The sequence below is a fragment of the Elgaria multicarinata genome, chromosome 17, assembly GCF_023053635.1.
Source record: "Elgaria multicarinata webbii isolate HBS135686 ecotype San Diego chromosome 17, rElgMul1.1.pri, whole genome shotgun sequence".
NCBI lineage: Eukaryota > Metazoa > Chordata > Lepidosauria > Squamata > Anguidae > Elgaria > Elgaria multicarinata.
In genome coordinates, this window is record NC_086187.1 from 1,254,663 (window position 1) to 1,268,886 (window position 14,224).

Here is a 14,224-nt window from a genome sequence, read left to right on the forward strand (position 1 = left end):
GAATTCGGCTTAGGATGTTGAAGCAAAAATTGTGCATCCTCTTCCTTAACTTTATAGAGTGTCTCCAATCTCTTTGATGTTGCCTGTGTTACTGCAGGGGTTTTCCATGACAGTTGAGCCGTTTGTTTCAAGGCTTGAGGAACAGGAATGGCCAAACGTTGGTTCGTTGTCGACTGAAAGACATCATAAATTGGGTCGACTACCGATTCATCTGTTTCCTGTATGTCAAGTCCCAATGCTCTGGACATCCTAAGCATATGGTCCGAAAAACGAACCATATCGTCCGAAGGAGAGGACGGGTCTGTATCATCGATTGCATCGTCAGGTGAAGGGGCAGCTGGAGCAACTGAATGTTCAGATTCAGAATCGGAAGGATAGTTATCCTCTGGTGAGGATAACGTCACCACTTGCAGACCATGTTGATCATCTTGCGGTAGCACAGTAGCGGATGCAGCAGATGGTATTGCTTGCTGTGCACGGTGTCGAGGCGTCGATACCGTCGACATTAACTGAGCGGATGGAGAAGGCAGAGGCAACTGGCAGACTCTTGTTGTTGGAGGAGGTTGTGCATAATAACCTTCCTGCTGGTAGTAACCTTGATCCCCTTGAAAATATTGTTGAGGACGGTATCTTTCCCAGTCATAATATCTAGGCTGGGAATCAGAGTACTGCGATGCTCTGTCCCAATCTGTTCTTGAGGTCCGTCTTGGGGAAGGCTGTACGAGTTCTTGCGGCCTCATAGGTTGCCGAGCGGACGTTACCGACACTGAATCCCGAATTTCACCCTCTGATAAACTTGGAGGACATGTCGGTATCATGGCCGTCGGTACTGACATAGATCTCGGTACCGAAGGTGAACTCGGTATCGAAGTGGTCGGTACGGCAGGAGGCGTGGAATGGCTCTTGGCCGATTCCCGATGTCGAGGTGACGGTACGGTGGATTTCTCCACATCCCTCTTTTTCTTCTTCTTCTTTTTCTTCTCCGGCTCAGAAGAAGATATCAGAGTTCTGGCTGTTTTAGGGATTGTCTTAGCCATAGAACTCGATAAAGACCGACCAGGCGTGAGGGGTATCTCAGCCCTATTTGCTCTGGTCTGCACTTCAGTGCTATGGTCTGACGGTTTCTCCGCAACAGTCTTTGTAACTGCCGTTTTACGGGCAACAGACTTATGAACCGCCGTTCTTTCCATCGAAGGGGCCTCTGTGGCCTTGAGAGCCTTCTCCCAAAGTACGGAGCGGAGTCGGTCTGCTCGGTGTTTTCTGGTTTGTTTGGTAAAAGACATACAATGGTGGCAGGTCTCTACCACATGTCCCTCTCCCAAACAGATAATGCACAAAGAATGGCCGTCAGACGGAGGGAGCTTAGCTCCGCACTTGACGCACTTTCTAAATGGTGCTTTGATTGCCATAAAGGCCTCACACGACCGAAGTCGCTGAGGAGAAATCTAACTACAAAAATCTTTTTTTTTTTTTTTTTTTATATAGATAAAGAGAGAAAAAGGACGAAAAAGAAGAAAGCTGAAGAAAAGGTAAGTTAGAAAAGTATTTTAAATAGATCAACAGAGAAAACGCTAGAGGTAAAGTTTTTCGGTCTAGGCACAACGGCGGACGACGAAGAACTGAGGTAAGGGCGGGAACCCCATGGACATGCGCGGTAGCGTGGGGGAGGGGTTCCCGCCAAAAACGTTCCACTCAGCTAGAGAAGGTTCCGGTCTGGTCTCTGCGCAGGCGCAAAGCCCATATGTGTGATGCATAGAGACCACGAAGAAGAACATTTCATTTTCTGTCTGTGTATCTGCCGCTCTTTTGGCTTGAGGTTCAAGTTGACATTATAATATAGAACCTCTTTTGGCTTGAGGTTCAAGTTGACATTATAATATAGAACTGATATTAATTGTCTTTAAAAGAATTATTTATCTATAAAAGTTTAGTCTTGCTTTTTATAGAAGACAGTATGAAATATAATTTTATTATTTATCTGCTTAATTTGTCTTTTTCCTCTTTATTTTGCTTGAGTAAAATTATACTGTTTTAGTGGTTCTAATTAAAAAAGTAACTGAATTAAACATTTTCTTTAATGCTCTTTAACAATAAGATATTGATAATGCTCATTCCCTCTGACTTGTCTGCTGAGAAACAGAGGAGTTTATGTACATTATTTGAAAGGAGAAGGTGGGTCAGGTAGCTAAATTGCTTGAGAAAGGTCAGCAGAAAAGTGGGGTGGCTGGGGTTATCAAGCTCCCTGGACTGACCCACTGAGCAACCGACCAAAAAGAATGCATTTGATTTAAAGGAAGCAACTGCATCACAGTACCAAGGGGGCAGGAGTGACACCAAGCCCCTAAATGCAAAAGTTGGCTTTGGCTAATGCAACAAATATCAGCCCATTGGAATCCCAGAGGATGAGCAGGCTCTACGAGCTCTTGATGTTCTAAAAGCTCAAGCTCCAGATTTTCATTTATCCTTGGTTCTGTAGATCTTTGTCTCTGAATCAGAAGCTGGGGCTTCTCTATTACAGAATGGGCCTGAGCAAAAGGTTGCTGCCATGAGAGAAAACTCTAGCCACCATAGGGGTCTGGAAACAAAGCTCTATGAAGAGAGACTGAAAGAACTGGGCATGTTTAGCCTGGAGAAGAGAAGATTGAGGATAGACATGATAGCACTCTTCAAATACTTAAAAGGTTGTCACACAGAGGAGGGCCAGGATCTCTTCTCGATCCTCCCAGAGTGCAGGACACGGAATAATGGACTCAAGTTAAAGGAAGCCAGATTCCAGCTGGACATCAGGAAAAACTTCCTGACTGTTAGAGCAGTGCGACAATGAAATCAGTTACCTAGGGAGGTTGTGGGCTCTCCCACACTAGAGGCCTTCAAGAGGCAGCTGGACAAGCATCTGTCGGAGATGCTTTAGGGTGGATTCCTGCATTGAGCAGGGGGTTGGACTCGATGGCCTTGTAGGCCCCTTCCAACTCTGCTATTCTATGATTCTACCAAATAATCGTTTGCCTGCTGCCTACACTGCAGGGAATCTAGGCAACTCTTTCGTTATAGTAATTTAATGTTTATATTGTAGATAATGTTTTTTATGTATATGATTTGCATACAAAATAAAATTTAAAATTAAAAAACCCTATAACTTCAAGATATAGCAACTGAGCTTGTTTCCCCCTAATCCCCCCACCCTCTTTCCCTAGTGTTTCATGTCTTTTATATCGGAGGGCTGAGGGATACTAAGATTTGGATGCTGTTCTGAGAACTTTTTTAACTAAAGATCAGGGGTACACCTTTTTATCTTCCCCCTTCCTCACATAAATAACATGCTTTAAACATGCACATAATGTTACTAGTACTTTGTTGCTGGGACCTATAAGGGGTCATAGGTCTTCACTGTGGGTTACAAATACATTTGCTACTGGCCAGCACACTGTGTACTGGGCAAGAGCCCTGCCCTTCTCCAGAGCTTCAGAAATGGTCCTAAAGCAGTGAGTTGTCACAGCTTTCCAAGACTCAGCACAGCAAACATAGGCCAAGTTCAAAGCTGAGTACTTGGAACAGTCCTGAAGGTCAGTAAACTGTCATTAAGATACTGTCCTCCACTTACAGAGGGAACAGATATAGTGGCCAGTCAAAAATCTATGGACCTACAAATACACTGCTGTTAGTGGCACACTGTTAGCTGAATGTAAACTATGGGCTGATTTTATGCGAATGAAGGGCTAATTTCCGCCCTTAAGAAGGGAAACATTTTGAAATTGCAAGGTAGGACTGTTCCTCCCCCTGCAGTTAACCTGGACAAATGATGGGCATTTTGAACATGTACCATGTTAAGATTATGGTACAAGATGCATCATTCCAGAGTCTGTCTCTGAGTTTTTTACCCTACCTGAGAGAGAATGCAAGTGGCAAACAAGTGGGGTTTCAAATGTCAGAGAATAAACACAAGTGCTTGGTTCAGACACATGAGCCAATCTATTTCTCCTTCCACATATAAGTAGTACCTGAAAAGCAGAGAATGAAGAACGAGTTAAAAAAGGCCAACCCAAGTCTCATTTCAATACAAATCACTTGTTTATTTATTTATTTAAGGATTTTTATGCCGCCATTCAGCCAAAAAAGGCTCTCACGGCGGCTTACAAAAGTATTTCTTGACAAAAGTATTACTTTGTTCAAAATAGGGCCATGGCTAGACCAGGCCTATATCCCGAGATCATCCCTGTGCGTCCACATGATGTACAGGGGATCCTGGGAGCAGGGAGGGATGATTCCCTCCCTTGGCCTGGGTTTTCTCCCTACCCTTTAAATGATCCCAAGACTGCGGAAAGTGTAGGCGGCCATCGCGGTTTGTCCCGGCTCCTTGCGAGTAACTGCAAGGAGTAGGGACCCGAGCTCTGTGCCCATTGGGTGTGGGGGAGGGCGAGGTTTTCTTTTTTTTAAAAAAAACACTCACCGCTTTTCTGACGAGTACTCCTGCACTCCATCTCCTTTAACAACAACAAAAAATGGCAGCTGAAATGTTGTGTGCCATGTGTAAACCAGGGCGACAATCTTGCGATCATAAAATCGCGAGATCGTCGCCCTCTGCCCCCCCTCATCTAGCCATGGCCAGAGTTATCCAGTTTCCCTGAAACATGTGTTTTTTCTTGAGCTAAGCAAAATACTCACAAGGCTGTTACAGACAGCTTTCAATATTACCTATAGAAAATGTTCAATATATATAAAAAATGAGGAATCAAATTACAATACTATGGCAAAGCTCCCCAGTTCTGAACATGATAATGAGATTTGGGAACAATTTAAAAGCTTATTGACCACAACACTGAAAAGCATTTTGGCTTCCTTCACTCATTCTTTCTTACTTTTGTCTGTCTGTTCTTGGTTTCACAAGAATCTCCATCTCTCATCCACATAGCAACAAAGGTATTGTTTTCAATTTCCCATTCATGCCAGATACTAGAAAGTAAGAAAACATCTTTAAAACATTGTTTTAACAAGCAAACATACATGAAAGGTGCAAATAACTCCATACAGAAATGAAGATGTTGAAAAAACTACAATTTGGCCTTTAAAAAAAAGTCAATAGCAATTTAAATCAATAATGCTTGGATTACTGGGATCTATGTCTACGCTTATACCTGTAACTGATGTTCTTCGAGTGGTCGTCTGTGCATTCACACAATGGGCTCTGGGCCTTCACAGAACAATGATCGGGAAACTTCTAAAGCTGAGGCGTTTTGGGCGGGAACCGCTCCCCCACGGTGTCATGCGCATGCTCAGAGGGATTCCTGCCCATTCCCCTCAGTTCATGGAGACCGACATCGCGGCCTCGGAACCGAGAGTACTATAAATACATACTATTCTATTAACATGATACCGAAGTGTCAGTAACGTAACCCTGTATACATGAACACCATAGCGGGGACAGTGGGTGGGTTGTGTGAATGCACAGATGACCACTTGAAGAACATCAGTTACAGGTAAGCAACCTGTCTTTCTTCTTCGTGGTCTCTGTGCATCACAGAATGGGCAAATAGCGAGCTGTCTTACCAGGTCGGAGGGTAGGTGTTTATGTCAATATCGATGATAGGACAGCCCTTCCGAAGGTGCAATCGGCTCGAGTTCAAACGTCCAGATGGTAGTGTCTGACGAAGGTGGAGGGATGAGATCAGGTGGCAGCCCTGATCTCATCCGGGAGCCCAATCCCTCTATCAAAGGCTGTCGTTGTAGCTACTGCCCAAGCTGAATGTGCTCTAACAGGAGGGGTGAGCAACAGACACTAACTCATGTGCTAAAGTTACTGTGTTGACGATCTATCTTGCCAAACACTGCGATGAAACTGGTGAACACTTGTTTTTGCCCGCATAGCATAGGAATAGATGCGGTGAGGATCGAAAGTCAGCAGTTCTTTGTTTGTAAAAGGCAAGCGCTCTCCTGACATCGAGAGTGTGCATAGTTGTTTCTAATGTTGACGTCGGTGTAGGAAAGGAAGTTGGCAAAGTGATTGTCTGATTCAGATGGAAATCCAAAATCACCTTAGGTAAAAAGGTAAGATACGGCCTAAGGAGGACCTTGTCCTTATGGAAGGATACAGAAGGTGGACACATGGAAATCCAAAACCACCTTAGGTAAAAAGGTAAGATACGGCCTAAGGAGGACCTTGTCCTTATGGAAGGATACAGAAGGTGGACACAGGGAGCACAGAATTCACTGGACCATCTTGCGGATGTGACTGCGACCAAAATGGCTGTCTTCCAGGAGAGTAACCAGAGATCCGACGTTGCCATAGGCTCGAAGGGAGAGGAAGTCAAAGACTTTAAATCCACTGACAGGCTCCATGCTGGGACGACAGGCCTGATTGGTGGAGCCGAGTTGTGAGTGTCCTTGAGAAATCTTTTGGAAAGGGTGTGTGAGAAAACTGAATCCCTCAATGGGAGGGTGAAAAGCAGAAATCGCTGCTAAGTAAACCCGTAAAGAAGAATAACGAAGTCCTTTATTGAAAAGAGAAAAAATAAAACACAGAATTTGTTGCAATGAAGCAGCTCCAGGCTGAAAGTTATTAGCACTGGCATAAGCCACCAACATAGTCCATTTTCTACAATATGAGAACTGAGTTTCTTGTTTCTGAGATGTCTGTAAGACTCGACGTAGAGCAGCAGGAAACACTTTGAGACCACTGTCTAAATTTTCCATGCTGTCAGTCGAAGCATCTGGAGGTCGGGGTGTCTGAGACGTCCTGGAGACTAGGTGAGGAGATTGGAGGTGTATGGAAGGTTGTGATAACTGCCCTGTGATAGTTCTAGGAGATGGGCAAACCATATCTGGCGGGGCCACAATGGAGTCAACAGGATGCAGGACATGTGGTAAGTCACGATCTTCGAGATGACTCTTGCTATGAGTGGAAATGGTGGGAAAAGTTAGTAGGATCCACAGGGGTCCTTTTTCTGTGAGCCCCTGCCGAAGGAAGTGAGGCAGGTGGCTACTAGGAAGAGGGTTTCTCTGCTGTGGCACCCCGGTTGTGGAACAAGCTCCCCAGAGAGGTTCACTTGGCACCTACATTGTTTTCTTTCCGTCGCCAGCTGAAGACCTTTTTATTTTCTAAGTATTTTAAATTTCTAAGTATTTTAAATTTCTAAGTGCTTTTAACCTGTTGGTTGTTTTAATATGGTTTTAATTCTTGTGAACCACCCAGAGAGCTTCGGCTATTGGTCGGTATAAAAATGTAATAAATAATAATAATAAAATAATAATAATAATAATAATAATAATAATAATAATAATTAACACCTAATTTAACTTAAATTTAAACTTTGCTGTTTTAATCTCATATTTTAACCTATGTTAATTTTGCTGTGTGGTTTTATTCCGGTTGTGCTTTTTATATTGATTTTTGTATTTGTGTTTTAAATTTGTTGGTTGTTTTTATGCTCTTCATGGTTTAAATTTTTATGAACCGCCCAGAGAGCTTCAGCTATTGGGCGGTATAAAAATGTAATAAAATAAATAAATAAATAGTAACCCTAGTCCATGATAGGGTGAATGCATCCCCCCATCGAGTCCATTCCCAGTCCCACTCTGCTGCAAAACCGAAGTAGGGCCGAGTTGGATGGTGTTTCAAAAAGATCTATGTCTGGTTGTCCCCATATAAAATCATAGAATAGCAGAGTTGGAAGGGGCCTACAAGGCCATCGAGTCCAACCCCCTGCTCAATGCAGGAATCCATCCTAAAGCATCCCTGACAGATGGTTGTCCAGCTGCCTCTTGAACTGCCTCTTTAACTGCTTCCAAGTTAAAGGAAACCAAATTCCAGCTGGACATCAGGAAAAATTTCCTGACTGCTAGAACAGTACGACAATGGAATCAGTTACCAAGGGAGGTTGTGGGCTCTCCCACACTAGAGGCCTTCAAGAGGCAGCTGGACAACCAACTGTCAGGGATGCTTTAGGGTGGATTCCTGTATTGAGCAGGGGGTTGGACACGATGGCCTTGTAGGCCCCTTCCGGCTCTGCTATTCTATGATTCTATGATTCTATGAAGGCCTCTAGTGTGGGAGAGCCCACAACCTCCCTAGGTAACTGATTCCATTGTCGTGGAATAGGTGGTGCAGGACTGGTCTGTGTAGCTTCCACTTGTGAGATTCTTGCATGAATCTGCTGAGTGTCCGCTACTGTGTTGTGAACACCGGCAATATTGTGAGGAACGGTGAGTTTTCTGAGGATGAGGACTCTGGGGATGAGCAGCCACAGGCGGGACCCAGTACCAGCTTGGCTGATCAACAGCCAACAGAGGCCTCATCCAGTGCAAACTTAGAAGAGGAGCAAACAGACTTGTTACACGTGCCCTCGTTCAAACAGCAAAGGGCAGAGAAGGAGGCTTTACGCCGATCCAAGCGGATTGCTAATAAACGCCAGCTGAACAAGGAACAGCTGTGAGGCTGAGCTGGTGTATTTAGGTAGCAGTGCGCAGGCTAGCAAATTGTCAGAGCTTATCTGGTTTGCCTGGGAGAAGCTCTGGACCGTGTACCCTTGACCGTGCCGTGTTCCTGTTGGATCGTTTGGACTCTGGACTGCTTGGACCCCGTGATTATCTCCTGCCCTTTGAACCTTGGACTGGCTTATCGACTCTGGTGACTTGCTCTCTTGTGCCTTTTGAACCCTGGACTGTTATATGGAATTGGCTTGGAACTTTACGTGAGCACTAAAAGACTGTTCTATTTTGTGTTTAACTTGTGTGCTCAATACACATTATTATTTATATCATTAAGTGCTGTCTGGTCTGATTCTTGGCGGGCTTCCCAGTCTGGGCACACTGCCCAAAGAGATAAACGAAAGTGGCTGGTTACAGACTACCTTATCTCAGGACAAATATGTACTGCTGTGAGCTGCAGATTTCTGTTGGTACACCACTCCAGGATCTGTAACATAAGCTCCAGGAGGTGTTGGGACCGTGTTCCCCCTTGTTTGTTCAAGTAAGCCACGGCAGTGGTGTTGTCTGTCGCAATCTGCATAAGACCTTGTTCTAAGTTTGGCTCGAAGGCTCTTAGGACTTTGTGAACTGCCATTAGCTCCAGCCAGTTGATGTGATTGAGATGTTCAACATTTGACCAATAGCCATGGGCATTGAGCCCCATGAGAGATGCATCTGCTGTTATGATGGCCTTGAATCTGGTGAGGGTGGAAAGGCATTCCCTGATTCAGAGAAGTTGGTTGCGTCCACCACGCAAGAGATGCCCGGACTAGAGGTGGCAAAGTCAACATTGTGCATCTGGAATTGGGGTTGATGTCGAATGCCCAGAGGAACCAGAACTGAAAACGTCGCATCTGGAATCTGGCTTGGTGCACGACAGCCATCGTCAAGGCCATGAGTCTGAGAAGGTGCTGGATGTCGAACGCTCTGGCTCGAGTTGACGTTATGATGTTGGATGCCAGGTGTATTATGTTGCGGGCTCGCTCCTGTGGGAGGAAAGCTCTACCGACCTTGGAGTCCAAAATCCCACCGATGAACTGGAAAAATTTGATGTGGGTAGAGATTGGATTTCTCGTAATTTATGCATAGTCCGAGGTCTTGAACTTCTGCAACTGTGACTTAGTTCTGGTGACTAGGAGGCAGTTGTCGAGGTAAGGGTATATCTCAACACCAGTGAGCCTGAGTTTCGCACAAACGACAGCCATGCACTTTGAGAATACTCTCAGTGCGGTAGACAATCCAAATGGGAGGGTGGTTTATTGGTAGGCCGATGACGAAGTGTAGGAATTTTTGATGGGATCGGTTTATGGAGACATGGAAGTAAGCATTGTGGAGGTCGATCAATGCAAACCAATTGCCTGTTTCGAAGAGAGGAAGATTGGCCAGGGAGACCATCCGAAACTTCCTGACATCGAGGTAGGTATTGAGTTCGCGCAAATCCAAAATTGGGCGAAGACCCCCATCTTTCTTTGGGACCGCAAAGTACCTCGAGTAAAAGCTGTTGCGAAGATCTTGAGGTGATATGATCTCTATGGTGCCCCTTTGTAACAAGGAGGTGATTTGGACGAGGAGGTGCAGGGAACGCTGATCAAATTTGCAGATGACACAAAATTGGGTGGGATAGCTAATACCCTGGAAGACAGAAACAAACTTCAAAGTAATCTTGATAGGCTGGAGTGCTGGGCTGAAAACACCAGAATGAAATTTAATAGGGATAAATGCCAAGTTCTACATTTAGGGAATAGAAACCAAATGCACAGTTACAAGATGGGGGACACTTGGCTCAGCAATACTACAAACGAGAAAGATCTTGGAATTGTTGTAGATCACAAGCTGAATATGAGCCAACAGTGCGATACGGCTGCAAGAAAGGCAAATGCTATTTTGGGCTGCATTAATAGAAGTATAGCTTCCAAATCACGTTAAGTACTGGTTCCTCTCTATTCGGCCCTGGTTAGGCCTCATCTAGAGTATTGCGTCCAGTTCTGGGCTCCACAATTCAAGAAGGACGCAGACAAGCTGGAGCGTGTTCAGAAGAGGGCAACCAGGATGATCAGAGGTCTAGAAACAAAGCCCTATGAAGAGAGACTGAAAGAACTGGGCATGTTTAGCCTGGAGAAGAGAAGATTGAGGGGAGACATGATAGCACTCTTCAAATACTTAAAAGGTTGTCACACAGAGGAGGGCCAGGATCTCTTCTCGATCCTCCCAGAGTGCAGGATACGGAATAACGGGCTCAAGTTAAAGGAAGCCAGATTCCGGCTGGACATCAGGAAAAACTTCCTGACTGTTAGAGCAGTGCGACGGTGGAATCAGCTACCTAGGGAGGTTGTGGGCTCTCCCACACTAGAGGCATTCAAGAGGCAGTTGGACAACCATCTGTCAGGGATGCTTTAGGGTGGATTCCTGCATTGAGCAGGGGGTTGGACTCGATGGCCTTGTAGGCCCCTTCCAACTCTGCTATTCTATGATTCTGATTCTATGAGGTTGTAAGGAAGGTGTAAATTCATACATGGAATAGCTGTTCTTAAAATATGTTAAAGTGTTCTATTGTTATGGGTTTTAGGAGTGGAGCAGATAACCGGCCAGATGTATGGGGGCGTTCTGGTACTTCCTGGAACCGCTTGGGGCCAGGCCGGCCGACCTTGAGAGAAATTAACATCTCTGGAGAGGTGTGAAAGATCATCGCAGGGAGAGCCGAAGGGAGGGGGAAAGGAGTGGAAAAAGTATCTATAAAGGGTATACTTTGAAAGGGGGCTTTTGTTCTGAGCTGGCTGACTCCATGGCTGGGTGACGTATGATATTGCAACTTAGTTTGTAGTTTGCTTGGGTCTGGGTTCAATATATATCTGCATGTATCTATAGTTTTAGTTGCTAATCCTGTTTGCTTGCCTCTTTCCTAAATAAATTGGGCTTAAACCTCCAAACTGTGAGCTGTGTGCGTTTTGTTCTGGGGATCTGTGCAAAATCCAGTGGAAGGCCAGCTTGGCTGGGTCCAGTCTCCTTTACAGAGGTCACTTCTGAGGATAGGGTGCTGTTGTTCGAGATATACTTCACAGTGCTGAGAGGATGGAAGTCTTTGAACTCTATGCAATAGCCCCTTTGTATGATGTATAGGACCCATCGGTCGCTGGTAATAGCCTGCCAAGCTGGAAGAAATTTGGACTTCAGCCAATCGGAAAGCTGTTTGCCCGTTAGTTTAGAAAACGCTGGCAAAATCTGCACTGTTCAACCAAGTGACCTTCTCCAAAACACAAAAGACACAAAGAGTCTGATGGTGGGAGTTTACTTCCACAAGCCGAGCATTTGAGAAATGGTGCCCTTTGGGTTGCCTGTATTCTTTGGACACAGCTGAGATCTGAATCAGAAGGATTTTCTAAACTCTAATAACTAATTAAAGCTGAACAAAATAATAAAACCTTTCTTTAATTTTTTTTTTTTTTACTGATTTCTCTCTCATTATCGCTGTGAGTTTTGCCATCTCTGCCAACTCCAATATCTTCTATAACCATTCATTCATTGTTGGTGTTGCTTCACTTTTCCAATTCATTCCAAACCTTGACATAGTTATTGTGGAATAATATACAGTTCATATTTGTCAGAACAATTCCCAAATATTTTACCTTCTTTTCAATTTGGAAGCCCATCTTTTCTATCAGTTTAGAATCATAGAATGGCAGAGTTGGAAGGGTCCTACAAGGCCATCAAGTCCAATCCCCTGCTCATTGCAGGAATCCACCCTGAAGCATCCCTGACAGATGCTTGTCCAGCTGCCTCTTGAAGGCCTCTAGTGTGGGAGAGCTCACAACCTCCCTAGGTAACTGATTCCATTGCCGCACTGCTCTAACAGTCAGGAAGTTTTTCCTGACGTCCAGCCAGAATCTGACTTCCTTTAACTTGAGTCCATTATTCCGTGTCCTGCACTCTGGGAGGATCGAGAAGAGATCCTGGCCCTCCTCTGTGTGACAACCTTTTAAGTATTTGAAGAGTGCTATCATGTCTCCCCTCAATCTTCTCTTCTCCAGGCTAAACATGCCCTGTTCTTTCAGTCTCTCTTCATAGGGCTTTGTTTCCAGACCCCTGATCATCCTGGTTGCCCTCCTCTCTGAACACGCTCCAGCTTGTCTGAGTCCATCTTGAATTGTGGAGCCCAGAACTGGATGCAATACTCTAGATGAGGCCTAACCAGGGCCGAATAGAGAGGAACCAGTACCTCACGTGATTTGGAAGCTATACTTCTATTAATGCAGCCCAAAATAGCATTTGCCTTTCTTGCAGCCATATCGCACTGTTGGCTCATATTCAGCTTGCGATCTACAAAAATTCCAAGATCCTTCTCGTTTGTAGTATTGCTGAGCCAAGGATCCCCCATCTTGTAACTGTGCCTTTGGTTTCTATTTCCTAAATGTAGAACTTGGCATTTATCCCTATTAAATTTCATTCTGGTGTTTTCAGCCCAGCACTCCAGCCTATCAAGATCACTTTGAAGTTTGTTTCTGTCTTCCAGGGTATTAGCTATCCCACCCAATTTTGTGTTATCTGCAAATTTGATCAGCATTCCCTGCACCTCCTCGTCCAAACCATTAATAAAAATGTTGAAGAGCACTGGGCCCAGGACTGAGCCCTGTGGTACCCCACTCGTTGCCTCTCCCCAGTTTGAGAAGGTTCCATTGATAAGTACTCTTTGAGTCCGATTCTGTAGCCAACTGTGAATCCACCTAATAGTTGTTCCATCTAGCCCACTTTTAGCTCATTTGTTAATCAGAATGTCATGTGGTACTTTGTCAAAAGCTTTGCTGAATATGACGTCCACAGCATTCCCACGGTCCACAAGGGAGTTTACCATATCAAAAAATGAGATCAAATTTGTCCGACAGGACTTGTTCTTGACAAATCCATGTTGGCTTCTAGTGATCACCGCATTGATTTCAAGGTGTTTACAGATTGACTTCTTTATAATCTGCTCCAGAATTTTCCCAGGGATGGATGTCAGACTGACTGGTCTGTAGTTCCCAGTTTCTTCCTTTTTGCCCTTTTTGAAGATAGGGACGACGTTAGCCCTCCTCCAGTCATCCGGCACCTCACCCGTCTTCCATGATTTTGCAAAGATAATAGACAAAAGTTCTGAGAGTTCTTCCACTAGCTCCTTCATTACTCTAGGATGCAGTTCATCGGGCCCTGGAGATTTGAACTCATTCAAGGAAATTAGGTGTTCTTTGACCATTTGTTTATCAATCTCAAACTGTAATCCTGCCCCCTCAACTTCTGCTTCACTTTTTCCAGGGGGGTCATAGACCCGCTTTTGGGAGAAGACTGAGGCAAAGTAGGAATTGAGCACTTCAGCCTTTTCTTTGTCATCTGTTATCAATTTGCCATCCTCATTAAGCAGTTGAACCACCATTTCTTTCCTCTGTCTTTTACTACTCACATATCTGAAGAAAGCCTTTTTATTGCTTTTAGCATCCCTCGCTAATCTCAGCTCATTCTGAGCTTTTGCCTTCCTGACGCCATTTTGGCACTTCTGCGCTACTTGTCTGTACTCTTCTTTTGTAGCCTGGCCTTCCTTCCACTTCCTATATGTATCCCTTTTTGTTTTCAGGTCATCTTTAAGCTTTTTGTGGAGCCACATTGGTTTCCTCTGTTGTCTTCTATCTTTTCTCCTTGTTGGAATTGTTTGCAACTGTGCCTTTAAAATTTCCTTTTTGAAATATTCCCACCCATCCTGCACTCCTTTTCTCATTAGGCTCATTTGCCATGGGACCTT

The 14,224-nt window shown here is 44.6% G+C and overlaps 1 protein-coding gene across 1 annotated transcript in view; it reads right to left on the minus strand.

Annotated features, from left to right (window-relative positions):
- GNPTG (N-acetylglucosamine-1-phosphate transferase subunit gamma) overlaps positions 1 to 14,224 on the minus strand; it is an 81,544-nt gene that overhangs the window by 31,841 nt on the left and 35,479 nt on the right. Inside the window, exons 6-7 of the mRNA XM_063143333.1 lie at positions 4,857 to 4,950; positions 3,884 to 3,998 (exon numbers count right to left, since the gene is read on the minus strand). Of these exons, the coding sequence (XP_062999403.1) occupies positions 3,884 to 3,998; positions 4,857 to 4,950 (209 nt within the window). The remainder of the gene's footprint in view (positions 1 to 3,883; positions 3,999 to 4,856; positions 4,951 to 14,224) is intronic.